Genomic DNA, 26,750 nt, shown 5'->3' on the forward strand with positions numbered 1-26,750 from the left:
CCCCGAATCTCACCAAAAGTGGAGAGTATGTCACTTCAGCCGCCTTAGTTTGCATATACGGTATGGCTGATCCGATTCGCTGGAAGCCTGTTTGGCCTACCATTAGAGGTAAGCCATGCGGGTCATAAAGACTCATAATGACACCAGTGGACTGATCGCAATCTAGAAAGGCAAACGACCCTGTTGGATCTGGACCCTGTAGCAACATCGTTGCTTACAAAACGAACTCTGCATAAGGTAGTACTGAATAAAATAGCAATCTTAGTGAATTTTACTAGACTTGTAGCCTGCCTACTATACCCAGTAAGGTATATATAGAGCATGATGAATGGGAAGCCATAGGTGGAAAAAGTCTTTCTTTTACTGAAATTGTTTTCTATAGCGCAAAGGTAGTGACATTCGGAGTACCAGCTTGAAAAATACATGTAGTTCAACCCGCAATCTCAGCCTCGACAAGGTGATGCGAGAATCCCATCGCTATGCGTATCCCCTCGCAGCTGATAGAAATCCCCCTCCTCACAGCCACTATCTGAGTAATATTCATAATGTTCTTGATTTGCCTCCCATTCAGCGGGAATTCGGCCAGTCCTTCGAGTTCGTGTTCTGCAACATCAACTGCCACCTTTCCACTGGCAGCAGAGCGAGCCATGAAGCTCCTCCAGAGAATCTTTCGCGTATCAACATCTAGATCGGGATAGTCCAAGTAAAAATGAATCCTGCTCTTGAAGGCTGGGTCAAAGCTCGCGTGACGATTGGTAGTCAGAATTAAGACGCCCTGGTAATATTCCAGTCGTCTCAAAAATATAGATGTGATAGCGTTGCGTACTAGGTTAGTGTCGTCTCGTTCGACGAGGAATACGTCAGCTTCATCCAGGAGCACGACAGCATGCCATGCCTCAGCAAGCTCCATGAGGGTGTCAAGTCCTTTCTGCACAGACTCTGGCTGCGAACCAAGTTCACCAGAGGAGATCATGTAAAGTGGTCTCCGGGCTATCTCCGCTACAGCTTCCGCAGTAAGCGTTTTGCCCACGCCTGGCGGGCCGGCCAAGAGGCCAATCAACCCTCTGCCTTTGTCGCGGACAAAATCGTCGAAGCTGCTTGTGGAATGTGACTCCACCAGAGCGCGCATGAATTGCTTTTGGTCATCTGAAATGACTAAATCGTTGAGAATGTTGTCATTCCACTCGACATCGTGGAGCATTGTTACAGCGAAAGCTCCTTCAAATATGTTAGATCAATAAAAATAAGAGAAGTTCAAGGCGCTAACCCCACATCTTATCCCCAAGACTAAAGCCATAGAGCACGGGGTTCACGAGTAATTTCTGATCGTCGGTGAGGTCCGGCAAAGACTGAACGATGTGTGGAACGAGTCTGTTGTTTGGCTGGACTCGATCGAGCGTTGTAGGATCAAGAACAATTCGGCCATGAGACTTGAAGTATATGTTAAGCCAGTTAGCTACTCCCGATGTTTCAAAATTGGGCAATAGAGTATAAATGGTAGAAGGATATGCATTACGTTGAATTTATCACCCAGTGAATTGAAAGGATCTCCGCTGGCATGGCCCTGGTATTCTTGAAGTTGCTGTCCATACAGACGCAGTACTTTATCCGCCCTAGAGACCAGAGTCTTTCGATCCTCCAGATAACTTGGTCGAAGATTAAATGGGTAATGGCGCAATTGCAATATTAATCTCGAGCTTCGAAAGGCAGGGATTTGGAGCTTTATGACTGGAACAAACCCCGTCTTTTTTCCGTTGGAATCAATGTAATCTGCCGCAATCTGAAAACACTCCGGGTTTCCATCAGGGGAGACAACGTATCTCGTCGCCCTAACACGAAGCACAAGCTGTTGACCAAATGTATCCTGAGAGGTCACGAAAGATCTTGGAGGGAATACAGTCCAGAGCAGGTCATATGTAATTTCTCCTTCTGGGAGACTTGATAGCTCGTCTGCGACATCGGAAAATTCTTCGTCGATAAGGTCTAGAGCAGCTTGAATCTCAAAAATAAGTTCATGATTAGTGACAGCTGGTGATTGAGCGCGCTCTTTATCTTGCATTGTAGCAAGCTCGTGTCGCCGGTGGTAAATAAACTTCAAGTCATCTCGATTCTGAATAAAGACAAAAAGAAAAAGACAGAAATTGTCAGCAATGAGGAGGATAGATCGTCATTTTTTGCATATTTCGACACTCACTAATTCCTCGTTCGCGCGGAAAGATGGCCCAAGGTCCTCTCGAGTAAGGGTTTTTAGAACATTGCGAATGAGTTCACCGTAGATGTAGACGACACTTGACATAGTATCTCCGTGCGATCGTTGAGCGAATTTGAAGACGTAAGTGTATGTTTCTGGCTTCTCTACCTTGCGAGGCTTACTGGCCTCTGTCTCTTGCCATGTGCAGCCCTTTCTAGGAATTGGTAGGTCTACATCAGCAATGAACAAAACAGCCTAGCCAGTCAACATAATACTTACGAATCCCAACTATTACCATGTGAATAGATAACTTTAGTCTTAGCAGTCTTTAAACAACAACCATTCGTATGCTTTCACTTACGTTTGCAGAACACGCATCAGTTTAACTCGTCTCTCCATGGCTTGTTTAAGATCCTGTTCTTGATCTCTGACGACTTCTTCTTTTTCTTTGCTTTCTGTCATTTGGCTAACATCTCTTTGACATGTAAAGTAACACCCTGATGTTGTAGGTCCCAAATATAACGCGAAGTTTAAGTCACTATTAGCCATTGAGGAAGACTAAGTGAGAGTGCAAGAGGGCGAGAATAGGAAGCCAAGGAGCACAGAGACATGATCGTGTCTTATCAGCCCTGTCTTAAAGTGCCTTATAGCTGCATTATAATGGGCCGCTATTACATACTGACCACCCCGTGCCGTAGCTAAAAGTGTTTCGCTGCGGCCCAACGTCATCGGCCCGTTTGATGAAGAAAACTATCAACCCTGCTCCCTCCGGTCTGATCTCCATTTTTTCTGTAACGACACTGATATGTGCTGGCTCAATGTGGCCTTCGTAGTCACACGATATCTCGTAGCCCCCCTAGCCCAAGCTCCTCCCAATCTAAACCGTCGTCTGTGATGATCCGATTTGTAATATTCTTGGCTTTTGTATCCTTATTGATGTTACTTGATCTGATTACTCTTAGTCGGAAAGTATATGTCTTGGCTATCCACTTTACCTCATACTCTACCTCCCTGCCACTATGATGTTCTACAGCTTATCAAGGGCCCTACATACCGTGCTAGGTAGGATGGTAGTTAAGGCCCTAGTTACTCAGATTACCAAGCATCTGGCTGCAGGGTGCGACAGTATTGTCCAACTGAAATCGTCGATGGTAAGTTGCGGTGGAATATAGTGTGCAGGATATCTGATATCAGGGGTTGAGACTGCACAATTTCATTAGCCTAATATGGGCTTTCTCCAAGGCAGACCACATGATGGAGTTCATTTTTTCATGCCTTACGATGTATAATATGGATCGACTATACATTCTATATATATCAGCGAATAACGAAGGGCTTCTGACTTAAGCGATCATACGAATGGGCATCGGCATAGGAATTGCCCCGAGGGAGAGAGGCAACCATTTCACACTGCAAGTTGCCTAATAAAGGGGATTTAGATAGCAATGCCAAGCTACTAAATTGGAAAGAGACATTGTGCCATATGTTTTTTCTCTCTCATAGCTATGATGTGGTAATTTTGGTTAATAATACTCAATCCCCGCCTTTGGAGTAAAATGTCAAGCGCGATCTACGACTGGTAGTTCGGAGAACAGATATCTTACTGTATGTTTCTAGAGATACTACTGTCTTCCCATGAGTCATTTTATTTCCATCAATTCTTATTGCGCAGACATGGCTATGATGAAAGATTACAAATACGAATCGTTGCCCAATGGTCCCTCGATCCGCCTATTGGTTATCCATCCGGCTAAACATCTTGATGAGCCGTTGGTCTGCGATGTCAGAGTTATTTCACTAGATGAAAACCACCCAGACTATGCAGCACTGAGTTATACTTGGGGTGACAACACTACGAACAACAACAACGTTGCCCACTATGTTATCTGCAAGGGACAAAGGCTGGCCATTACCACAAATTTGAATCAAGCCCTCCGGCGATTTCGCCAGTTCGAGACCTGCGAGTATATATGGGCCGATGCTATCTGTATCAACCAACTCGATAACATGGAGCGCAACACACAAATTCTTCTCATGAAACGAATCTATCAGCAATCTAGAATGACCTATATATTTCTCGGAGAGCAGGAAGATCAACCCCAAACACCCAATGCAGTTGATTATGTGGAGAAAACGATATTCCGTCCTCTACGCACGTTATCTAAGCCGTCGATATCGATTTCGAGTCTTATCAGGTGCTTACACCACCAAGATATCAGGCGAACGACAGACGAGTTGTTGAAGGATATCCTGCATTATGTCGAAATACCACAAGAAGATGACTGGGCACCATGGATGTCATGGCAAATTCTCCTAACACGGCCGTGGTTCAATCGGATATGGGTTATTCAGGAAGCCACTGCGGCACCTGATCGTACCGTCATTCAAGTTGGCGCCTTTCGGATGATGTGGAATGAATTGGTGTCCGCAAATGCTGCTTCACTCGAATTTCTGTCTGAAAGTGATGTGAATCTTGGATTCTCTATGGTCGGCGGCTACAATGTCGGAGGACAGAAACTCGATGCGATCGAAGCCATCACGAGATGGAAGGCAAACCGAGTGAATTTAGAAGCCATGGAGATGATTTCGCAAACTCTCCATCCTGGACGTGATTATCTGAGTGTTCTGCTGGGACCAAGGCGCAAGATGATGAAATCCGATCCTGATCCGTCTCCTGTGAAGCACTGGACACCACTCAAAGGGAACAACAACGTCCCAAATCATCTTACATCTGGAATTGTAAGCCGTATTTATAGTCGAAGCAGGGCGAACAGTCTACCAATTACTGCAAATATGCACGAACAAGGAGAAACGGATGCTCAAGATGGAGGCTCTGATAATGAGTCGATATCAGAATCAACACTGCAAGGGGCAGAGGGAGGAAATAATGCGGATTGGAAAAATGTATTGAGGCTTACCGCTAAAATACAGTCCCTTCATCTTTTCCAGCTTCTAAAGCGATGCTGTAACTTTAAGGCTTCGGATTCAAGAGACCACCTCTACGGCTTGTTGGGCCTCGCGACCGACGCACATATGGCGCCGAAACCAGACTACGGAAAATCCACGGAGCAGATTTATCGTCAATTTGCCGAGTACTTTGTTTCACAAGGATATGGAATTGAACTTCTATCCATGAGTGATTCGAGAATGAGCCTCTCCTGGGTTCCAGATTTTGCTGCCCTCGGCCAGAACGCCCCAGGTCACGCTGAAGGTTGGGATTTCAGGCACTTTTCTTAAGTTCACGGCTGGTGGTAGCGCCCGTGGAGATATTCGGTTAATCGGCGATCAATTGACTGCGAGCGGTGTTATTGTTGACGCTGTCGTTGCTCTTGGGCCGCCGTTGCGTTCTAGCTCATATTTCGCTTCTGAGCCCAAATTACCGGATGATAAAGAAGCATTGAAGAAATTTGAAAGTCATATCACAGATTGGGATCGAGAAACAACTATGTTTATCCAAAATGCACATAAAGTGGGCATGTTTCAAGGTCAAAGCCAAACAGTGCTATCGAGGGTATATAACATAGTCATCTCTGCCGGGAACAAAGCGATCCATGGAGGGGAGACGCAGTCAATTATTGCCCAATTGAGAACCGGATCTTATAATACGGAAATGAAAGATAACTGGGAAAGGAAAATTCGTGATCAGATTGTTGATAATCTGCAGGGAAGAAGAATTTGCATAACTAAAGGCGGCCTACTAGGTCTAGTCCCAGAAGGAAGTAAAGAAGGGGATATTCTTTGCGTTTTTCTTGGTTCCCCTGCTCCTATTGTTGGACGAAGAGAAGGAGACTTCATTACAATAATTGGTGTATCGTATTTTCATGGTTTGATGCGAGGAGAAGGAATTTCTCAAAGTCAAAGTAAGATACAAGATATCATCATAGGCTAAAGTAACTAGTTTTATACTGTATAGTACAGCACTTTTACTGGACACAGAGAACAAACTGCTTAACGACCAGGATAAGAATAATCGCTATTGAACCTTTGTCCAGCAGCTATTGACTAACGGTAACCTAACGGATTCACGTCTCATTTACCTTGTTTACCGTTGAGGCTCCGGCAAACCTCTATGGTGTTGACTAAATTCTCATTGCGCGTCTTCGCATCAGTGGCAGTTGTTTTGGCGGTAATCGCCGATGGTAAGCTGAACAAAGCCCAATACCAGCTGAGGCAAGAAGATATTAATGAATGGTAAAACAATGGAGAGCCTCACAGCGACATAAAGACATGGTAGTGATGATATAATAGAGCTGAGTCCAAATTCCAATGGCTGGAAGCAGGTGTGAAATGAGATGATGGAGCTTCAGCAGTGTACTCTCAAGGCCGAGGCAAAATACAAGCAAGCCGAATAATTAAAAAAAAAAAAAGCAACCAAACAACCTGTTAAAGGCCGCCGAGAACTGTAAGATGAATGCCACATAACGTGCTTTGGGTGTGTTGGAACGCCTATTTATAATGATCCATTGCAAATGACGAGATGCGAATCTTCAGTGCTGTTGTCCCTCTTTACAGACTGGTTGAACTGGGAGCACCCAGAATGCAGTTAGAATTTGAAAGATCTTATTTACGGAGCCAAGGCAGTTGACCACATTTTTAGAGATCGCGTCTGGAGCTGATCAGACCAGATCTTTAGGGGTTTATTCTCGTAAAGAGTATGGGCTATTACAAACAAGGCCCCTCATGAATCAATGAGGGTAAAGGAAATTATTCACCGCCATTTGAAAGACATCGGGAGAGGATTGCGAGGGGTAGTCCCCATCGTGGGTGCATCATCCGACGCCATTGGTAAGAAATTTCCATGAGGCTCGTATTTGCGGATTCTACCACGAGAGGTGGTCAGCAAGAGTTATTAAAGCTACTGCGCCAGCTGCCTAGCCGTGAGTATTAAATCCGAAAGGATTCCGTAATACGTATTATAAGCAGGATGTGTTTGTCTTAATTTAACTACATGTTTCGATCAAGAAACGCCAAGATAATGTTAGTCGATGGCAAAGATGAATGCTCAATGGCGAGTATATGATGCAGTTTAAATGTGCTTTATGATTCGATCGCGCTTATTCCAGATACTCACGCAAAAGCTTTTGTAAGTTTGTACTCTAAGTTACTCTAAGAATGATACATCCTTCATTATTGATATGACATTTACGGATAGCTTCCATCAATTGGAGTCTTCCAGAGTCTCCAGGGTAGAAAGTCGGTCTGAGAATCCATTCGCTGACCTTTTTGAGGACATGAATCATCAAGCGACCTACAATAATTATTCGTATACTCTCTAAAAATAGATATTAAGCAGCAAGAAGTTTGGTAGAGCCTGAAAATGGTACCGGTTACTCCCATATATTGGGGCGATTAACTGTATGGGCTTCTTCACAAATAGTCGCATGCTAAGCCCTAATATTGGTCTATAAATATTAAATACTCATAATCGTTTGAGACAAAGAGGTAATTAAATTTCGATATTTGGATCAAGTGGTCGAAAAGGAGGTTATATCTGTCGTCATGCGCAGCATATTAGCAGCCCTGATATGGCCAAACTGGTACAAGAGATGCAGCACCGAATTGAGAGAGGTTCCTGCTTGTATTCTTTTTCTTAGATGATCCCAGTCAGGCGTGTCACATCCCCGATATTGTCTACTTCTCTCAAAAGCTGAGGATGACTATCTGGAAGCAATTCAAAATTAGTGAATACGAGTAATGGCAAATTACTTCTTATTATAGCAACTGCCGATTATGGATGGAGACAGGGCAGGATGCAATTGACGGTTACGCAAAATGTTATTTTGGGTATTTTATGATGTTTTGTAACTTCCGCCTCAGTATTGATAAAAAAGAGCACCGATTATCGGGTAAAGGGACATGAACCGCCGCACCCGTTTGCCAATTTTATTACGTACAACCCTTTTCAGCTTATTCTTCTCGGGGTGGACATGATCAATAAGATCTAAGGCTGCCTGAAATCCCCGTCATTCCTTGACATAAAGGTGGCTGCGCCTAGTCATGAGTAGTGCCTCGGCATCAGGCAATATTTTGACTAGTGCTCGGGATGCTGCAGCCTCACCGGAAAAAAAGAACGCAGAACGTAGAGAGTGAGAAGTAGCTAGAGGATGAGATCCTGCCAACATGCCCATGCAAGTGCGGAGAAATTAGAAAAACTTAATCGAGGCGATACTGTGAAGGGGGGGAGGGGATTGTAGGCAAGAGGGCCAACGAAGGCATGTAGCTATTTCTAGCTTGTGATAGAAGACCTACCGCCTCTCACTTGGGTGAAGCTTCATTTAGCGAGCCCAAAGTAGATCATTACCCAAGGCGTTTCTGACAATAAGATCTCCAAGGCTCTATATGACCTAAACTCGCTTTACTTGGAAGCTGGCGAAGAAGGTTTTTATCCGCGAGAGCCACTGGAATGTTTTTTCGGAGGGCACATTTAAGGCTGTTCAGTGCAGCATGCAGCCCATCCTTCGGGATCCTCTCCGTCCAAGGATTGGGCTCAGCTGAGGCGGAATGTTAGTAAAAGTTGGTGTTCTCGATCCTGGTGGCGTTGAGACAATATACAATTGACTGCCCAGCTTGTGGGAAGAAAATAAGTTTCGCTTGAACAATGCGTTGCAATCGGGTGATCATAAAGTTTGGCTTGCAGTAAGACCGGCTTATGACAACGACCATTGTGAGAGATGTAAGGCTGATCCGAAGCTCGACGTCATCTGAGACATGTCATTAGCGATGAGGGTCCAGTAACTAACTGATGATTGGGGTAATTGAAGGAGATGCAGAGAGGAGAAACATGCAACTGTAAGTTGAAGTGAAGACATCACGACGGTGCTAATTTTAAGCCAGCTGAGAAAGCGTCCCGTTACACACGGAATACACTGCCTCCGGACAGCGGCTTGTGGCTCATTGCTTGAGTCCCTTAATCAGCAATGCCCAGGGTTCTCTTGACAGCTCAGCGGTGCAGTTTTGCGGGCACAGCTGATCCACCCGTCAACGGGGCGGGACGCCGGGAAGCCGGGACTCCGGGGCTAAAATGACATCGCCATGACATCCGTACCGTCCGACCAGAACGTGGACTACTCAAGACGGTAAGCAAGTGCTAGCAAAAGTGAGTTTTACGAGGTAAGCAAGTAGGAGCGTGGCTTATAAAGCCACAGCTAGCTTGAGGCGAAGGCTGCTAGTAGGAACTGGAGTCAGCTTATACTATTTATAAGCGCATCGCATGGGCTAGTAATAATAGCTTGTCCAAAAAAGAACTTCACGTGTGTCTAGTGGAAGAATGCTGCTGGTAACACAATTAAGCCACTTCGTAAAAGTCAAAATGTGTATGGTGTAAACATCGTCTAAATATAGGGTATCAATTTGATAATAGGCAATGAAGCTGAACAATTCATCTATATAAACATCTTTTCATCTTCCTCTTCAAACATTCTTCTCACCATCCACAACAACATCTACAACAACAACACTACTACAAACAACATCTACTCTCTTACCATATCTTCCAATCTAAACCTTCCACTCAATAACTCAAATCACCATCAAAATGCAGTCCGCTATCGCCTTCACTGTCTCCCTCCTTGCCCTTGTTGCCTCGGCAGCTCCCACCACTCGCACCGTTGGCACTGTTCAAGTCCAGTTTGCCAACGATGTCACTGGAGCAAACGGCAATGCTCGTATCCCTCTTGACGGATCCAACATCAACCTTGGAGAGGCTTATGGCAACACCAACCTGGAGAAGGACGGCACCCTCTTTGTCACCAGCCTGCAGTTCACTGCCGACTTCCAGAACGTGCAGTGCGTTGTCCTCAAGGACTTCCAGACCAGAGTCGCCTTCATTGCCGACCCTCACCAGGACTTCCAGACCTTCTCTCAGAAGCCCCTGGACTGGCAGAACAACTTCACCATTGCTTGCAATGTCGCTTCTTCTTAAGCATTCTCTTAAGCAGTCTCTTAAGCACTCTCAAGGTCGCGGGGTAGAATGGACAGGTCTTTGGAGGGGCGTCGATTTGGTTTGATTTTTATCTCCTTTGTCAGGGACGGAAGCGATCGGCTTAGCACAAATGGCCAGAGCGTATCTAGTTAATATATAACTAAGAACTACATCATTTTAGACGGATAGGATGCATTAGCAATATACATACATTCATTTCAGAAATTCTTGTCAATTAGATTAAACCACAAATGAGTTAGCAATCACAAAATGGATAGACAGCCTCATAATGTGTATTGTTTCATTACTGTAAACGTTCATAAGTGTGATACTTTTCTCCGGCCTACAAAAGTCGAAATAGCTGTTTCACAGGGAAGTTCTTCATATAGAAGACCTGCCTCATGATTAAACAGCACAATGATAATCTACCAGCAAATTTCCCATCACCTACCAGACACCGACCGTAGAAAAGCGGCTGGCAGAACAAAGAACATTGAAGGCTGCCGTCATGCGTGACATAAGCCACAACGCCACAACATTAACAACACAACATGACAATAACGTGAAAAAAAGAATTAATGCAAGAAATAAAACAAAACATATAACAACAGGTGTTTGCCAATGGTCGCCTATGTGCCGGTCAGTAATTTATTTATAAAAGAGCAGATGGGGTTTCTCGCTTCCTAACTGAACCGGGCCTGAGCTTTTTCTAATTCCTGCCTTTGAGACACGCCAGGTGGCATTTTGGAGCTGATTAATACTGGCAAACGGTGTCAATTGATGATGAGTCTCGTGCTGGGCAGTGGGAAGTAGGTATTGATAGTATTGTGCGAGATGTAGAATGCATCACTCAGAACAAGATGTCATCAAATCTACCGGATACTATCAAACGGCTCTATTCAAATGCACATTCCAAAATACTTCCCACCTCTCTATGACACCTCAGCCAGGCTCATGTTTGCTCAGGCCAGGCCTCATCCTCACTCACATAGGACTGGCAACCTCGGTCTCTACCCTTTTCTGATAGAATATATCCGCAATATCTCAATGATCTCCGATAATTACTGGTTTTGCTGCCTTAGTCCTATTTCGCAAATTTTCTTCAATAAAACTAGGATTTATTAATAGTATAGTTCTCTAAAGTTTTCTTCGGGAGCCTAGCAACAGGAAACTGGGCTATATGCAGCTTCGCAGCTCCATATGGGATCAGCTTAATTCTTGTCTTTGTCCCTGGGTTTACCTCAGGATTAATAGGAGGCAAAGCAGCTGTGTCAAATTGTACCGGCCAGTCGATTGGATACGCGTCCACATATAGTGATACTGGTGGCCCACCGCGACTGAAGATGGGATTTGGAAGATTTCTGTCTTGCGCGGAGCTAGTAACGACTGAGATAGTCTCGGGGTCAATGGCAAACTTCCACGGCGATACCGGCTCGAGTGCGTGGTCCTTTGCCTTCGGGTGAGACTCAGAGTCGTCGAGTGGGGTGCGGTCAGTCCAATTCAGGGGCTGATGGGCTGATTCCTTGTACGCAATATCGGCAGCATAAAGCATAGGACCGTAGTAAACACCAACGGTCTCGTTGCGAGTGACAATATGTACGTCCATTGGGAGCTTGACTATGATCTTTGTGACTCCTGGCAACACTTTAGTGTAGTGTACGCCATTAGAGTCCGGGTAGAGGTGGACAGGTCTCTGCTGTCCAACTTGCGCAGTGGCCTCGTGTTTCGTCCAGTGAGGAACGCGGACACCGAATTCGAAAGATGTTTCTGTAGTTATTGTGTACTGCAACATGGATGAGAATGGATAATGGGTATCACATTCGACTAGTCCGTCTTAGCAAGGTCCTAGGCATGACATTAAACTCAGACTTACCTTTGACTCTTTTGCCTTGGAGCTCGGTTTCTAATGACGTGGGGCCTAGCAGGATATGTGCAATTTTATCGTGCTCAGCGTAAACATAAGAGGACGCAACATATTTTGGGTACCCTTGAGGGTGATTGACGGTACAACAAGGCTGTATAAGTCAGTCTGGGGCCAAGAGCTTGAAGAGAGGCGTGACTTACAAAATTCGGCTCCAACCCGTAAGTGTTGGCGTATGAGACGACATTGAAGAAGGGATTCTCGGTTAGATTCCGCGACCAAGGCTCATTGCTCTGCGTGACGTATTGATGCGACCACCCTAGAGCTGTCAGAAAAAAGCTAGACATGTCGTTAGATGCTCTCACAGTCGGGACTCATCGCTGCCGGGAAGGCGTTGAAGGCAGCCAGCTCGGCACGGTCGGCGAATTCGTTGGCGCCGTGGAAGCGGTAGAGGTAGGCATACGAAAACATGGATTCAACAGCCATGCAAAGCTCAGAGCTTCGAAGGTAGGTCAGTATCATTCAGTAGCGCATACAGAAATCGGCTTACCCTCGTTGTGGGCTCAAATTACTGATATGCTCGTCTCCAATTATTGTCCCTGATAGTGATGTATGATACGTGGCGGTCATGTTAACGGCGTCAAAGGTCTGCTGAACAAGGGCTTCACTACTGTTGCGTCTATACAGCACTGTTGGATACCGCAGACCCTGTGCCAAGTTAACACCATGGGTGAAGCCGCTTGTTTTAAAATTGCCGTCTTCTGGGAAGACGCCTGTGACGAAGAACTTAGTCCAATCCCTACCGCCAACACGACCGCCCTCAAACATGAGATCAATTGTCTCAAGGATGACGTCCCCATTATCACGGGGATGGTTTTCGTACAGCCACATCAGAGAGATGGGCAGCTCGTGGGTTCGCGACAAGCCAAAACCGAAAGGGTCGAAGTTGTCTTCCTGAGATTTGTCTTGCAGTAAACCAGTGAAATTGTCTTTGAGCATGGAGTGGACTAGTTTCGTAAAGCGGTGCATAGCATCAACAATGCGCTGTTATTGGCTTTCGTCGGCTTCGGCGTACTGCTTTACTGGTTAGTACTTGTTTTTATTTTTCAGCGTGTTAGGTCCCTACAGTTAAGCCAAATGCTAGCAGGCTTCTCGCCCATATACCCCGTGTCTGTCTTGTTGTCTCGGGCCCGAGGGCCCGAGCCAGCCGTCATCAGCTTGATTGTCGAGTACATAATCGAGAAACTGCCGTGCTTGTTTCTTCAGTCGAGGATCGTCAAGAGTCCAGGCAAGAGGCACGATGTAGTTGAACCAGTAAGGCGCTGACTCGTGAAGCTCACTATACTCATAACTACCCCCGAGCCAAGTAGAGCGGGCAACGTAGCGGTAGAAGTCAAATAGGTCGCCACCAAGGCCGTCCGCCGACAGCTGGATCTGGTCTCGTAGCCAACCCCCTGGGCGAATGGACCCGAGGGGGGAATGATCAAACTTGAAAGGCGCGAGGGCTTCGGATATTAGCAATGCCATCGTGAGTTGGACTTAGCACCTACAAGCCTGGTGTGCGACAGCGGACGACATGCTCGCTAACAGAGATGTGAGGATAGCAGAAAATCTCATGATTGGAGACAGTCAAATTCCAGTGGCGCTGTGTTAGACTGGGTCTGTGACTGTACTGTCGCTTAATATAAGGTTCCAGCTGCAGAACCCAAGGATCCATGGATAATTTTTTTCCTCCGCTCAACTACGCGATGCCCCCAATTGGTGGCAGTTTTCCAACTCGCTTCATCGTGCGGAGATGATGAACACCCAGAAATGCCGTGTATAGGCTGGAGATGTAGGGCACTGTCGGTATATCTTCCGGTAGACTGCCCGGACCTAGCATTTTCGCGTAATTAAAGATTATTCGTACAGATCTAATCCACCAAGGCCCACGATGTGCCATCTACGCTTGGCCAGCCTGACCACTACGTAGGCCTAATGACGCAGCCTTTTCAAAAGCATAGGATAATAAAAACCGGGCCGCGGGCTCTCCGCTATTCAATATTGAAATATATAAATTTTGCGGATATTAGTGGAGAGTGTACTTCCGTGAGGTTTTGCATCATCCGGGATTCGGAAAAAGGCTCGGAAAGCTGTCCGAATTATTTGTGAGATATTTGGGTTTGTAGTAATTCTTGGAGGTGGTTTTGGTCTTAGTATTAGCTTTATAAAAGTTTATCTAGATATATTACTGCTAAAAAAACGAATAATCCTTTATATGCGATGTAGAGATAGATGTCATTAATGCATCATAGACACTTCAGAATGTCATTCGGCCAGGCCATTCAGTCTTACCAGTATGTGCCTAGATATTTACTGGCAGATTCTATCATGAATCGACCAGTATCGCCAAATACCCAAAACTCACGGTCGCGATATAGTAGCACGGCCCAATGGGCTAGAACTACCAGTGCCTCTGGCCTTCGCTGCTTAAGCATCTGTAGATAGTCGAAAGAGACGAGTACCGGCCATGCCATTGTGATATGTGGATGGAGCTCGTCGGGGAGACCACGCCGCCGCCCAATGACCCACTGGAGCAACTTGACAGCCTCACAGCATGGATTGAATGAGGCGGGACCGAGGCTTTCGATGGACGCTGCAAGATGGGCCAGAAGCCCGTCGCACTCACCGCAAGAAACGGTTAGCTGAGGGTCCAATTGGCCGAGCGCGCTAATTGGGTCGATGATATGTTTCACCTCGGTCTCATTGATGATGTGCCGAGACTGTCGAGTAACGGTGCGTATTCCGCGATGAAGGGCAATGAATTGGATAAACTTATCCAGAAACTCGGTGAAATCTCTCTGGTAGATGGTTGTGTCGAAAAGCGTGTGCAGACCGAGGAATGAGGAAAACAGGAACATGGCGGTACAATTTTCATCGGAAACCCTCGGTTGGACTGCGTTGAAGTGGCCGAGACCTCGCGTCTGGAGCTGTGCCGCCTGGTGGAGGTACTCTAGAATCATGTATATAGAGGCCGCAAACAACGGAGGGCCCAACAGGATATACATGTTCTGGATGATGAATGGCATCAGTTTCCAGCAGCCCGGCTCTTGGCTCGCGGAAGCAGCTCGAGCGGCGTAGCCAATGAATTCGACTGACGGGAGAGTTAGCAATTATAATGGTTCGCAGGGTTTTTTTTTCTTCTTTTGGTTTTGTAAGACTATACATACACAAGCACCCAAACACCAGCGCTGTCAGGAACCAGGTCTTTGTTTTGAACATTTGAAACAGATGCAACCCTGTTGCGACTAAAAATAAAAGGCAAAAATATAACAGCAGCCGCTACCACCGATGGCACATATCTGTAGGACGACCACGTTGCATGCAACCAGTCGGGGTTACAGACAATAGCCATTTTGAGGCCGGAAACGTTGTATGGGATTGGTGGATGGATTTGGATCAGGAGATAGGACGATTGAGAACAATAGAATGCAGAATTCACGGGTGTGCTGAAAGTTGGGAGGGTTGGTTTATATTTAATTTGAGTCTTATTTCTCCATGCTCCATTATAACACAATAAGGGGCGACAAAATGTGTGCGGCAACTATCCCCAAGACAAACACGGATTATTCTAACTACAGACGCGGCAAGGAGATTACTCGCTTAACAATCGCCATTTATGCCCTGTGGCATAGGATATGTGTGAAACAGCGCGTACAGATGAGCCGACCCAAGTTCGGCGCTGAAATACGTGGGAGAAATACAGCATACGCGGAAGAAGGATCGAATACGCGGAAGAAAGATCGAATACGTGGGAGGAAGGCTGAATCCGTGGGATAGTAACTCGCCCGTGGTGTGGGTCTAAATGAGCCAAGGACGCGGTTGTCCTAAGTATGGTTAAGTCGTATGTGTTTAAGTAGCTTCTGATTGGGAGTTGTTTGTTTGGTATAGGTTTCTAAGCGACTGTATCAACATCATGGATATGAGACTTTACGCGCCAAAAATGCGTGGGAAATAGCTGAGTTCCAGAGTTGACTCATCCACTATTATCACTGACTGTGGCAATGCGGAATGATAAAAGTTTTTGCTCTGACGGAGTGATTATTTGCTTGGGCTTCGCTTTTATTCGATTTTTTAATGCACTTTATTGATCTTATAATATAATGGTTAGCTCGATGCTATGATTACTGCGTGTTATGTTTGACGCGGCGGCGGAGCGAGGATAATTCGGTTCCGCGGAACGCTTTTTCAAGAATGATATGCGCAGACGCCAAAAGGGAGTAAAAATTAACGAGGGCCGGGAAGTACTCGCTAAACTCTATGAACTTAGAAGACTATTTTTCAAGTGCCGAAAACGGCGGGGAAAATTGCACAAATGAGTTGTAATTAAATCACTTCATCTATTATTTCGCGGTTTGCAGATGTATAATAATAGCTCTTGTATCCGATTAAGCCGAAAGTTATTTTAATCTTAGATACTCAGTCATTAGCGCAGTAGTCAAACTAGATGTTTGGTACATGTGCCTTATCACTAAGCTACGAGGCTCAATTGGCCCGACTTATCTTCTCTGCGAACATAACGTAAACTCAAGTTTCTCTCGTTTACTACTTCTAAAGCCTACTCTATACCGGTGTATAGATTGGCACGCTGCAATAGTAAAACAAATAAACGAATAATCTAGCATTTATGGTTGAAACGGATGTATTATAAGCTGTGGAGGGGCTTTTTAGGGAAAAGAAAGGATAAAGAGCCTGTTCTTTAGGCGTAGAACTAAGTATACAACTATCGAGAGACTGGCATGTAGGGTATGGGTATAAAGAATCCATTATCATAGGCGGTTCTTGCCAGCCTTTACCAGGGTCAATATCCATGACACCACGTGAACTTAATGCCAGCGTCATAGTTACATCTACACTGTGAACTGTTGCGAAGATCACGTGGCCACAATTCCTATGGCTGAAATACAGCTGACCTGAAGCTAGCAGCCGTCTCAGAGTACATAAAACCCAAATCCTTGGATCATCTTGTCAGAGTCATCACTTCCATTTAGCAGTATCACATCGATAGCAGAGCAGTGGCAATTTTGATATCACGACAACAAGACCAACGCTTAACCTGCATTCATGAGTCTGTATGGCCCATTTATAACCCGAGGCTTTTGCCTTCCTATGAATAGAACTGTTTTGGTACTATATCTAGGTCGACGATACCATAGACATAGGAGTTCGTTTAGTAGAAATGGAGGTTTAAATCAGCGCTGGAAGTCATGGTTCCAAAGAAAACCACAAAGAACGAACCTAATTAGACCTTACCACACTTCTCAGTACCCATCACGGGAATCTCGCCTAATGGCTCTCGAGCTCAAGCGTCGTGGCGATTTCCGCAACGTCGACGACCTCTCTGACCCCGAATTCAACGAGTTATATCTCGACGCCATATCAGGGTCCCTCGAGTTCATGGTCGACACAGCTACTAAGACGTCCATACCACAGTCTCTCATCGACCAACAGACCAGCCCCAACTTCCTCCAGCCACAGATATATAACTCCCAATCTGCATCCTGGGCACCTTTTAGCAATGAAGCCAGAACACTTGGGCGGGGAGATATCCTTAAAATTGCATCCTGGAACTTGTTTTTCTCGGCTCCCGCCGCCGCCGCTCGTGCCTCCACCGCCATCGCCTATTTGCGGACCATGTTTGGCCAAGAACCTCACAACCTCGTGGTAATGTTCCAAGAACTCCGCCAAGAATCACTAGAAGTCATCCTGGAGGACAAGTGGACTCAACAAAACTTCGTCCTCTCCAATACGGAGCCACCATACTTCGATTGTGCAGACAATAAATCCTTTGACGAGAAACCCAACTGCATACCCAGTCGATATTTTACTCTCATGATGATTTCGCGGAATTTGCCAATATCAAACTGCTTCCGTCTCCCCTTCATCTCTGAAATAGAGAGAGATGCCCTTGTGGTTGAAATTCCCGTGTCCGAGGACGATGGCTCCGAAGCATTAAAACGGTTACTTCGCCTATGCATAACGCACCTTAAATTACTCTACATAGGAAAAGAACTCCGTTTTCACCAACTCGCCTAAGTATCAGCATTACTAAAAAGCAACTTACCTTAGGGGCAGAAAGTCTATAGCGGGCTAGTTAGCGGCAATATAAATTCGGTTAATCCGTCCGAGTACAACACTCACCGAGCACCTGAGGTAAACCTAAAGGATATTTAGGAGGATAAGCCAGCGCTAACACCGCCAGCCTTAAAGCCCTTCTATAAAGATATTACATATAGCAAAGCCAGAGGAAATACGTAGGGCTACTAATCTAACAAAGCTAGAACCCGAAAACGTTTAGATAAGTTTCTCTACACAGGGTCTATTAAGACGTTTGCGTTAAGTAAAGCGCAGGATATTACCGGAAAATTAGATTACTTTGGAATAGGGCTGAAAACTAAAGCCGGTTTAGATAATATTTAGGTCAGCAATTACTTTAGGATTACTATTAGTATTAAGGTTATCTAAGGGCTTAAACTCTAATAAATAGGTTTACTAGCACTCTATAATCATTCATTACCTATCAAATTCAACTAAGACTCATATAAACCAAATAATACTATATACCTAGCGTCTCCTAAAGGAAATTTAATCCCTAAGCTACTCTCTAACCCTGTCTACAAACAGTTCCTCCTCTCTACTTAAAACATTAGATAGCTTATTACGACCATAGCAAGGCCTATTTACAATATTTAACTTCTCGCTCTCGATAGCGGCGGTATTCGTGGCCGTCAAGCAGACCCTAGTAGACAGCGGTTACAGCAAGGACGTCCTGTGGTGTGTTTCCCTACACTTCCACTCGCATTATGAGCGCAGTCGGAGCTCTACGGCTAACGTTTGCTTCCTTCCTAATGTAGGAATCTGTAACAGTCCATCATAATGGATACTTGTGACACAAAAGATTACCATAACCGCAATTGTAGCAATCTTACACCATACCTGATAAAGGGGGTTAATAAGGGGCACAATTTGTGATTTCACTGAAGTGCTGTCTAATTTAATAAGCAGGAATTGGGGTAAATTAGCCAATGATACATAGTAAGAATTACAATTTGCCAACCTCTTATACAATTCTATTCCCATGTACTTTCCAAAATGCCTCCCACCTCTGCACAGCACCTTCGCCATGTTCCTGTCGAATTTGCCCAAGCCAGGCCTCATCTCCATTCTCAATAAGCTGGTAGCCTTGCTCTTTACCCTTTTCAAGCAAGATATCGACAATATCCCAGTGACCTCTGATAACTGCTGCGTTCAAAGCGTTTCTATACTTACCCCCCGATATGCTTATTTGTGCTCCCCTTTCTAATAGCATGCGAATCGATCTCGTCTGACCGGAATATGCCGCTGCTTGCAAAGCTGTGCCAAAAATTCCGCTCTGAGCATTAACATCAATACTTTGACAAGTTTTGGCAGTAAGAAGAGTCATTGCCCCATGACCTAAAGAATCAAGATTAGTATGTGCAGGAGGTGCACGATAATCAAATAGAGCTTGTGGTTCCACTGCACATGCTGCTTGAAGTGGAAGGCCATATATGCCACCTGCAAGGTTGATATCAGCTCCCAGGTCGAGCAGGAGCTGAATCTCGCTCGCCCATGTTGCTTGTAAGGCATCAATATTCCATTTGTACGCTCTACCGTATGTCATATACCATTGCTGCGATAGTACAGCATGCAAAGCCGTGGCGTATGGATAGGTATCTGGGAGCACATGGTTGACTTTTGCACCGTGTTCGTGTAGCAGCTGTAGTAGCTGGAAGTTATCCAGATTGTCACGGGCATTCTGAGCAGCAGCATGCCATGCGCTCCCGTATTTTCCACCCACAAAATGAATATTCGCACCGCGTACCAGTAATAGACGTACTGTATCGAAACCACCACTGCTGGTTGCACAAGCCGCCTGTAGTGCAGTTCCATATTCACCACCGTCAAGATTCACGTCAGCGCCATGGTCCAGCAAAAATCGTACAATAGCAACACGCTCTGCATCATAATATAAGGACCCGGGGTCGCAAAAGCACGCTGCTTGTAATGCGGTGCCGTATTTCCCACCTTGGGCGTTGACGTTGACGCCGCGGTCAAGCAAGAGCTTCAATATTTGAATATCAGGTACCTTCCAAGGATGTCCACATGCCGCCTGCAATACGGAATCGAATACACCACATCTACTGTAGACATCAGCTCCATGATCAAGCAACAGCTCGACGAGAGGCAAGTCTCCCTCATAGCAAGCAGTATGAAGAACATTTCCACATTCCCATATTGGAGCCCAGGTACTTATATCAGCGCCATTTTCTAGCAGTAACTTCACCGCGGAATGGCCGAAGAAAACCTCGTCTGCCTGAAACGCATTTCCATGCTGTCCTCTGAAAGTGTTCACATCTGCCCCTCTTTCGATAAGAAGTAGGGCTATTTGAGCCATCCATCCGTGTTCTATAAAGAGAGCGTTGGTGCATGCCCGGTATAAAGGGGTACCAGAGGTCTCAGTTGAGGCATTCGGGTCTGCACCAAGATCAAGTAGACGTTTCATCCGCTCCAGTACACGGTCTAATGGTCTTGCCTTATGCACAAGCATCTTGAGTGACATCAATCCGTGAAGAGGATACCCCAATTTTCCAGGGAGATTAACGTCTGCGCCCTTGTCAAGCAACAAGTCAAATTTATCCCATTTCCCCCGGCTTGCTGCTTCATAAAGTACAGACGCATGGCAGTCAACGATATTGACATCAGCTCCATTTTCAAGTACATAATTAAAGCATTCAGAATGCCCCAAAGTCGACGAAAGGATGCATTTTGTCGTCTTTGGCGTGTAGTTTAGTTTAGCCCCGCGGCTTAGCAAGAGCTCTAACGTACCAAACAGACCATTTCGTCCTGCAAGTTGTAAAGGTGTTGATAGTGTTAACGTCTCATCCCAATCGCTAAGGCCTGAACCTTCTGCTTCAATATCAGCCCCCTTATCTAGGAGGAGGTTCACGATAGTTAGATGTCCTCTAGATATTGCAGCCAATAGTGCATTACCGAATGGCTTCCCTTTTGCGTTCACGTTGGCGCCTTCGTGTAGTAGCTTCTCTACGATTGCTTTGTTTCCCCCATGTGCTGCATCTTGGAGTGCCAAGTCCAGATCTTCTTGCGTTCGATACCGGTTTACACCAGAGTCTTGCGGAAGAAGCAAATTTGTCAACTGAAAAAAACCCCGCCGGGCGGCGTAGAAATGCGGTCGTTGCAGCATGCGTTCAACATCCCACGATCCATATCTTATCTCTACCAACAAGACTGCAGAAAGCATCTTTTGCAAACTATGACTTCGAGCTGATAATGCATGAAGAGCATTTTCAGTCATTGACGTGGGCAAAAAAACACAAGGAATCTTTTCTAAATGCATCGGCCACTTGTCACTTGCGTAGTGGCGTAATCTCCAGTGATGCTCTGAATTAGCATCGTCGAAATGTGAAGAACTGAGTAACCTGTGGTAAGCTATGCACGAACGTGCAATCCACAGGTGGGCGTCGCTATCTGTGAATGAAAAATCTGACATACACCCTTCGCGCATTCGATCAGATGTTAAATACTCTTTGATGGAAAAGTGCGCTAGGCGAACTTTCACCTCGCCTGGCGAATAAGAGTAGTCATGATAAAAGGCGTCTTTTCCCTGGATATAATTTCGTTGATCATCAGGCTTGACCTTGTATGTGATAACGAGTCCTGAAAGGTATTTCAGGACGTCGTCAGAAGAGAACAGCTGATCTTCAACCATCAGAACAGCATCACAATCTGGACGTAAAATAAAGATGTCTGCGAGCATATCAAGGGTTAAGATTTCGTTTGAAAAGCAGAGCCACTTCAACAGACTTATAACTTCCTGGCGAAAATCGGAGTGTATGTTCTGAAACATTCGGTTATATGTCTCATCAAGGCCGGTAGGGAGATTCTGCAGGGCCTCGTTAACTCTGAACATCGAATTTAATCCCCGCAGTGCTTCGAACTGATAACGGACGTATTGAAACCTGAAATTATGTTACTCAAAGTGCAAGGTGTAGTTTTGAATCAGAATACATTGGATGACTCACATGCCATCCGACTTTTCTATGAGAACTTTTCTTGCTTGAACTTTAACTTTCTCCGGCCAAGACTTAAATTCTTCATCTGACGAGAGAGTAGAATCCACGTATCTTCCAATATCATGGTCAATCATATTTCGTTGAGATAGTAGATCAAGTTCGATTCTTGTGGGCGCAGAGAGCGCAGGTGATAGTCCGGCCCGAATATCTGGTTCGTTGCGGCTTGTGCACAGTATATGGAGATTATCCGGCGCATTTATTAAAATGCTTCGTAGGGACCTCAGTAACTTTTTTCGATGTCCACCGAGTTCGGCGCATTCATCCAGCCCATCGATAATAATGTAAACAGCCGAAAATCCGTACACACTTGATAGCAGTACTTCTTCAAGTCTTTCAGTGTCCGGTTGGCCACCTTTGGTCTTGAATTCGCCTAGTTTCTGGGCTGCTTCTGGTATATCTGGTCGACAGCAACATATTTGCTTGATGAGTGACGATATCATTGTATTCACGTTATACTCTGTTGAAAGAGTAAAACTGAAGTAAAAGTACGCCACCGCAACAGTTGGACTTTGAATGCATCGAGTCTCCAAGTATTTAATGACCGTTGAACTTAAAACCGATTTCCCACAACCGGCTATGTTTGTCAGTGGGAGAGCTTAGAAGAGTGGAATTTTAGACGTACCTTTGCCATGAATCCATAGAAAAGAACCAGAGTTATCTTTCCACGCTCTGAACTCTGGGCTCTCCTGCAGTAACCATTCACCCGTGCCATTCTCGTGCATATCGCGGTTAGTATTGTAAAATAATGTTGGATCCGCACTGGATAGCCAGCTGAGTAGGTCTTGGCGACCTTTTTGTTCATTGGCATCTTGTATCACTTTCTGGAGGCTAGAAATAGAGATATTGGTTGTTTCCCAATTCTGCATTATTTCGTCGTGTCGACCTTTGGCAGTAACACATTCCTCGTCATACTGGATATCTCGCCAAATCTCACTGACTTGAATGAATACTTGGTTTTTCTCGCGCATCTTGTCCATGAGAGCATCCCAATCATTCCACTTAACAATATCAAGACCAAGACGAAAAGCTCCGTTATTGGCATAATAGCAATAACTTGTCATCTGAAAGCGTAAAATTTCTCTGTACAGCGATTCCAAAATTTTCTTGTAATCATCGTGAAGTAGTTCAAAATCGCCGATTGAGCCACGAGACTCATAACGGCGATGATACAGTTCTTCCCGCATACGGCTCTGCACGATGAGCGAAGAAATGCTGTCCAACCCTTTTAAAAGAGATGCTGCTTGAGTGCTTGGGCGAAGGAAAAGCTACATGATCAGTTTTCTCGCCTCTTTTATGCATGTGTATAGGGATACTCACAGGCAATAATAAGCTTACACCAGCCCAGGCAATTGATGCATACATATTAGTATTTAGAGATGTGGTAATGTAGTCGTTTGCGTGACTGATGATGGCTAGGATAGGTGGCAAGAGATCCCTCATTTGGATCTCTGCGCCGCCAAACTTGAGTTTCCAAGCGTTTTGAGTAACTTCATCCATCTTCTTCCTCAAAATGACGTCCATTTGCTCTCGCACATTTTCCTTAACACCCAATGGCAGTATTAAGGCGGTAGACACATTGCCTTGAAGTTTCCTCTCATAGTCTTCAACAAGCGTGGGATCCTCCAGTTTAAGCCTCTCATATGCTATGCTCCACAGTTCTTTGATAGGAACAAGTATGAGATTACCCTCAGATCTTGATACTGATAATCTTGGCAGGCTTGACGAGCTTTGAGCTGGTTTGAGGGATGTAGTATTTGACAATATAGGCGGTGGGATGGAATGGGAAATGCTGCTATTGATGAGCGCTACCACGGGCATTGCTTCAGCACCATCTCGATTGGCCTCTCCACTCTCATCATTATTTTTCTTTTTCTTGCTCTTGAATACTCTTTTGAACTTCCCCTCCAATCTTTGTTTTAAATCTGCTGATGAGGACCTATTCGCCATCATAAAGAGCGCCGCACAAAGTTTAATGCTTCAGTAGATGCAAAACGCTGATGCAGAAAATATAAAACGAGTAAATTTGAGACTCAATGCGCGAGATTAGACTAATCACATGGACAGGTGTCCTAGATGCTTAACATCAAATGTAGGGCTGACCGAACTGCAAGGTTGCCTAAGGCAACAACAGGGTCAATCCATGTAACCTCTCAAGGCTGTATATGTGCATGTACTTCCAATGTTATCAATTCCTGATGATATCGAGTGTACACTAGTGATTTCACTGCGACGGCCAATAGCCCTTGTAGTACTAGCAATGGAGACACGGCAGGCAAGAATAAAAGCTTCGCCCGCGAAGACCACGTTGCGATACGACATGGGTTTAGCTGATGATACCAGTTACAGACGATGCTCGACCAATATGGAGGAAATAGCTCCAGTGCGTGGCCATGCCAAATTACATATACATATTGATTAGTCTTCTGTTGAACGTCTGGCCTGCTACAGGTAATTACTCTCATATCAACTCACAGTTCGGAGGCAGCTGCAGAACACAAATAATCCGTGTGAGTCCTTCAGACTATTACACAAAGGCGCATCGTGAAACCGCCTATTGTGATTCATGGCCATCTCTATAAAGACAAGTATAACGAATTGAGCTGCACGGAGTATAGAAATGAATAGCAACTGCGCTATGTAATTGCCGTTTTGAATGCATGAAATCACCAAGACATTGGTAATTGATAGTCTTGCCAATGATCTTCCGTGTCGGCCTCCCTCCATTTCTCTATCCCACCAGCTACACCATCACCATCGACTGCCCACTTTCCCTTCTCCACCATATCTGCCCAGTGCCACAGCACATGTTTTAATTGCACATCGTGTGTCTGAATGAAATGGTTGAATCCCTGTTGGTATAATTGTGTGCTACGTGGCACTGGGCTCGCTGTTGGTCCTTTGGCGTGCGTATTCTCTCCAAATAGTGCGCCATCGCTTGTCCTAGCCCAGCCATTTTCTCCGATAGCATAAGGTAGGATAAGCTTGCAGCCGTCTTCAAATGGATGCGCGCCGTGCGGATCCGTCTCCGTGAGATAAATTCCGGCAGGGTAACTTGTTATTTCTCCAAAATGCTGCGGAAATTGTAATATGGGAACTTCTTCTCCCCAAGGCGTTTGTTCCGTATCTTGATGAGCCTCCTGACTGCTCTCAAAAAGAAGGATAGGCCTCATCTTCCCTTCTTCAACGTTGATTGAAGAAAATGACTGTTGGCGGGCTATACGAAGGCCAGGTGCTATCTGACTAAATCGAGTTTCCCCAGCCCGCGCCAGCAACTGGCCTGCGAAGCTGTTTGGCGAGAGCTCGCTCGAACTTATCGCATCTCCAAGCCGGTGCTTTTCATTGCTCCGGGTCACAGGCATGCGAGACTCAATCGCATGTGTCAGTCGGCTGAAGGCTTCGAGAGTCTGGTCCAAGTCACAGACCGTATAAGCGGGCATAATCCAAGGCCCGATTTTTTCTTGCTCCCCATCATAGGAAGAATCCACTGCAAGGGCTTTGCCTTGATCTATCATGTCAAGGAAGGCTTCAAGGATGAGCTCGAGTCGCAGCCAGATCTGTCGACCGTTCATTGTGATATTTGTGTCATGGATAGACATGTGCTGCATTGCCGTAGAGGTCTGCTGATCAAAAACGAGACCCAGTGGATGACTTGCGCCCAGCGCCCAATTTGCCATGTAGAGTGTCACGTAACGCGCTTTGTTCGAGTCATCCTCGCCGTCGCCATAGTGGGCGTTCTTCCAAAGATCATCCGGTGAGCAAAGCCCCGAGAGGTACCTGAAGAATGCGTGTTGTGGTTGTGCTGTAATTGCGTAGCCATGCCACGCTGTTTTGAGAAACGCAATCACAGAAGGGCTCAATTTCGCAGCGTGTGGTGACAGTTCCGCGTCCCCGCCATAATACTCCCACCACGACCGACGATCGAGATCGCTCAAGGTGCGACCGCTTGCAGTCCATCCTCGCTCAATGATGAGATTGTGTAGAGCGGCACATCGTTCATGGTCAAGTCCCTCAGTTTCTCGGAGTGGATGCTCAGCTGTTACTCGCCATTGTGACATGGTTGCAGTGGGACCGTGTCAGGGCTGTTTTAGAACCATGTCAACACCAAATAATGTGTTTGTCTGATGATAGCGTTGCATTATTAAAGCAGAACAACCATATTCTTATGACTGGTTCGTCGGTCCGTATATAGTTCCGATTACCACCGTTGCCTTGTTGCAACCACCATAAATCTGGTTGGAAATAACAAGAAGATCGTTGGATTGGCAAATTAGATCCCGCTGCATAATGGTGTGTTGGGTACAGAATCCTGTACCTGACTTGTGGGCCGCAGGTTTATAGCGTAGAACTTGGTTCTCTACTAGTTGCGTACATTTAGGTTAGAGGAGACCCATTACAGAGAGATGAACAGCATTCACTCATTACCCGGGTATAAGTTTCAAGTTGTCATCAACTAAGAGACATAGAGGTGCATGAGTAATATACATGTAGTTCTATAATGTATACATGCAGATCCCATTCCAAGGCAGAAATAGAGCTGTATGCTTGCACTGTGCCGGAGCACATCTAGATTGCCCCGCGCCGACGGGCCGACATCAGCTAAGGCGAAGTGCCGCTGCAACACAAACA

General features: G+C 45.5%; 8 protein-coding genes across 8 annotated transcripts; 3 read left to right on the forward strand and 5 right to left on the reverse strand.

Annotated features, from left to right (window-relative positions):
* Positions 1-430: 430 nt before the first annotated feature.
* Positions 431-2,662, reverse strand: V8C40DRAFT_285332 (ATP-binding protein; the record flags this gene model as incomplete). Its single annotated transcript, XM_083222351.1, has 6 exons — positions 2,553-2,662; positions 2,471-2,479; positions 2,195-2,405; positions 1,517-2,110; positions 1,268-1,430; positions 431-1,218 (listed from the first exon to the last, which is right to left on the reverse strand). Exons 1-6 carry the CDS (start codon positions 2,651-2,653, stop codon positions 431-433), a joined length of 1,866 nt encoding a protein of 621 aa, XP_083076257.1. The 5' UTR covers positions 2,654-2,662.
* Positions 2,663-3,865: 1,203 nt separating this feature from the next.
* Positions 3,866-5,483, forward strand: V8C40DRAFT_285334 (HET domain-containing protein; the record flags this gene model as incomplete). Its single annotated transcript, XM_083222352.1, has 1 exon — positions 3,866-5,483. The coding sequence occupies one exon, from the start codon at positions 3,866-3,868 to the stop codon at positions 5,426-5,428; it is 1,563 nt and encodes a 520-aa protein (XP_083076258.1). The 3' UTR covers positions 5,429-5,483.
* A 4,242-nt stretch (positions 5,484-9,725) lies between these two features.
* Positions 9,726-10,112, forward strand: V8C40DRAFT_263180 (uncharacterized protein; the record flags this gene model as incomplete). The annotated part of the gene is made up of 1 exon (XM_083219439.1): positions 9,726-10,112. One exon carries the CDS (start codon positions 9,726-9,728, stop codon positions 10,110-10,112), a length of 387 nt encoding a protein of 128 aa, XP_083076259.1.
* A 1,111-nt stretch (positions 10,113-11,223) lies between these two features.
* Positions 11,224-13,759, reverse strand: V8C40DRAFT_285338 (uncharacterized protein; the record flags this gene model as incomplete). The annotated part of the gene is made up of 8 exons (XM_083222353.1): positions 11,224-11,879; positions 11,986-12,127; positions 12,177-12,292; positions 12,339-12,472; positions 12,674-13,017; positions 13,273-13,478; positions 13,554-13,585; positions 13,755-13,759. 8 exons carry the CDS (start codon positions 13,757-13,759, stop codon positions 11,224-11,226), a joined length of 1,635 nt encoding a protein of 544 aa, XP_083076260.1.
* A 544-nt stretch (positions 13,760-14,303) lies between these two features.
* On the reverse strand, positions 14,304-15,234 carry V8C40DRAFT_285340 (uncharacterized protein; the record flags this gene model as incomplete). Its single annotated transcript, XM_083222354.1, has 2 exons — positions 14,304-15,106; positions 15,183-15,234. 2 exons carry the CDS (start codon positions 15,232-15,234, stop codon positions 14,304-14,306), a joined length of 855 nt encoding a protein of 284 aa, XP_083076261.1.
* Positions 15,235-16,954: 1,720 nt separating this feature from the next.
* Positions 16,955-18,048, forward strand: V8C40DRAFT_285341 (uncharacterized protein; the record flags this gene model as incomplete). Its single annotated transcript, XM_083222355.1, has 1 exon — positions 16,955-18,048. Exon 1 carries the CDS (start codon positions 17,077-17,079, stop codon positions 18,046-18,048), a length of 972 nt encoding a protein of 323 aa, XP_083076262.1. The 5' UTR covers positions 16,955-17,076.
* A 985-nt stretch (positions 18,049-19,033) lies between these two features.
* V8C40DRAFT_237427 (uncharacterized protein) lies at positions 19,034-24,157 on the reverse strand. The gene is made up of 4 exons (XM_083214245.1): positions 23,442-24,157; positions 22,747-23,389; positions 22,074-22,698; positions 19,034-22,010 (listed from the first exon to the last, which is right to left on the reverse strand). The coding sequence occupies exons 1-4, from the start codon at positions 24,072-24,074 to the stop codon at positions 19,073-19,075; spliced, it is 4,839 nt and encodes a 1,612-aa protein (XP_083076263.1). The 5' UTR covers positions 24,075-24,157; the 3' UTR covers positions 19,034-19,072.
* Positions 24,158-24,673: 516 nt separating this feature from the next.
* Positions 24,674-26,583, reverse strand: V8C40DRAFT_237429 (uncharacterized protein). The gene is made up of 2 exons (XM_083214246.1): positions 26,547-26,583; positions 24,674-26,481 (listed from the first exon to the last, which is right to left on the reverse strand). Exon 2 carries the CDS (start codon positions 26,177-26,179, stop codon positions 24,788-24,790), a length of 1,392 nt encoding a protein of 463 aa, XP_083076264.1. The 5' UTR covers positions 26,180-26,481; positions 26,547-26,583; the 3' UTR covers positions 24,674-24,787.
* Between the last annotated feature and the right edge of the window lie 167 nt (positions 26,584-26,750).

This window comes from Trichoderma camerunense (assembly GCF_050948025.1).
Source record: "Trichoderma camerunense strain CBS 138272 chromosome Unknown V8C40scaffold_4, whole genome shotgun sequence".
Lineage (NCBI taxonomy): Eukaryota > Fungi > Ascomycota > Sordariomycetes > Hypocreales > Hypocreaceae > Trichoderma > Trichoderma camerunense.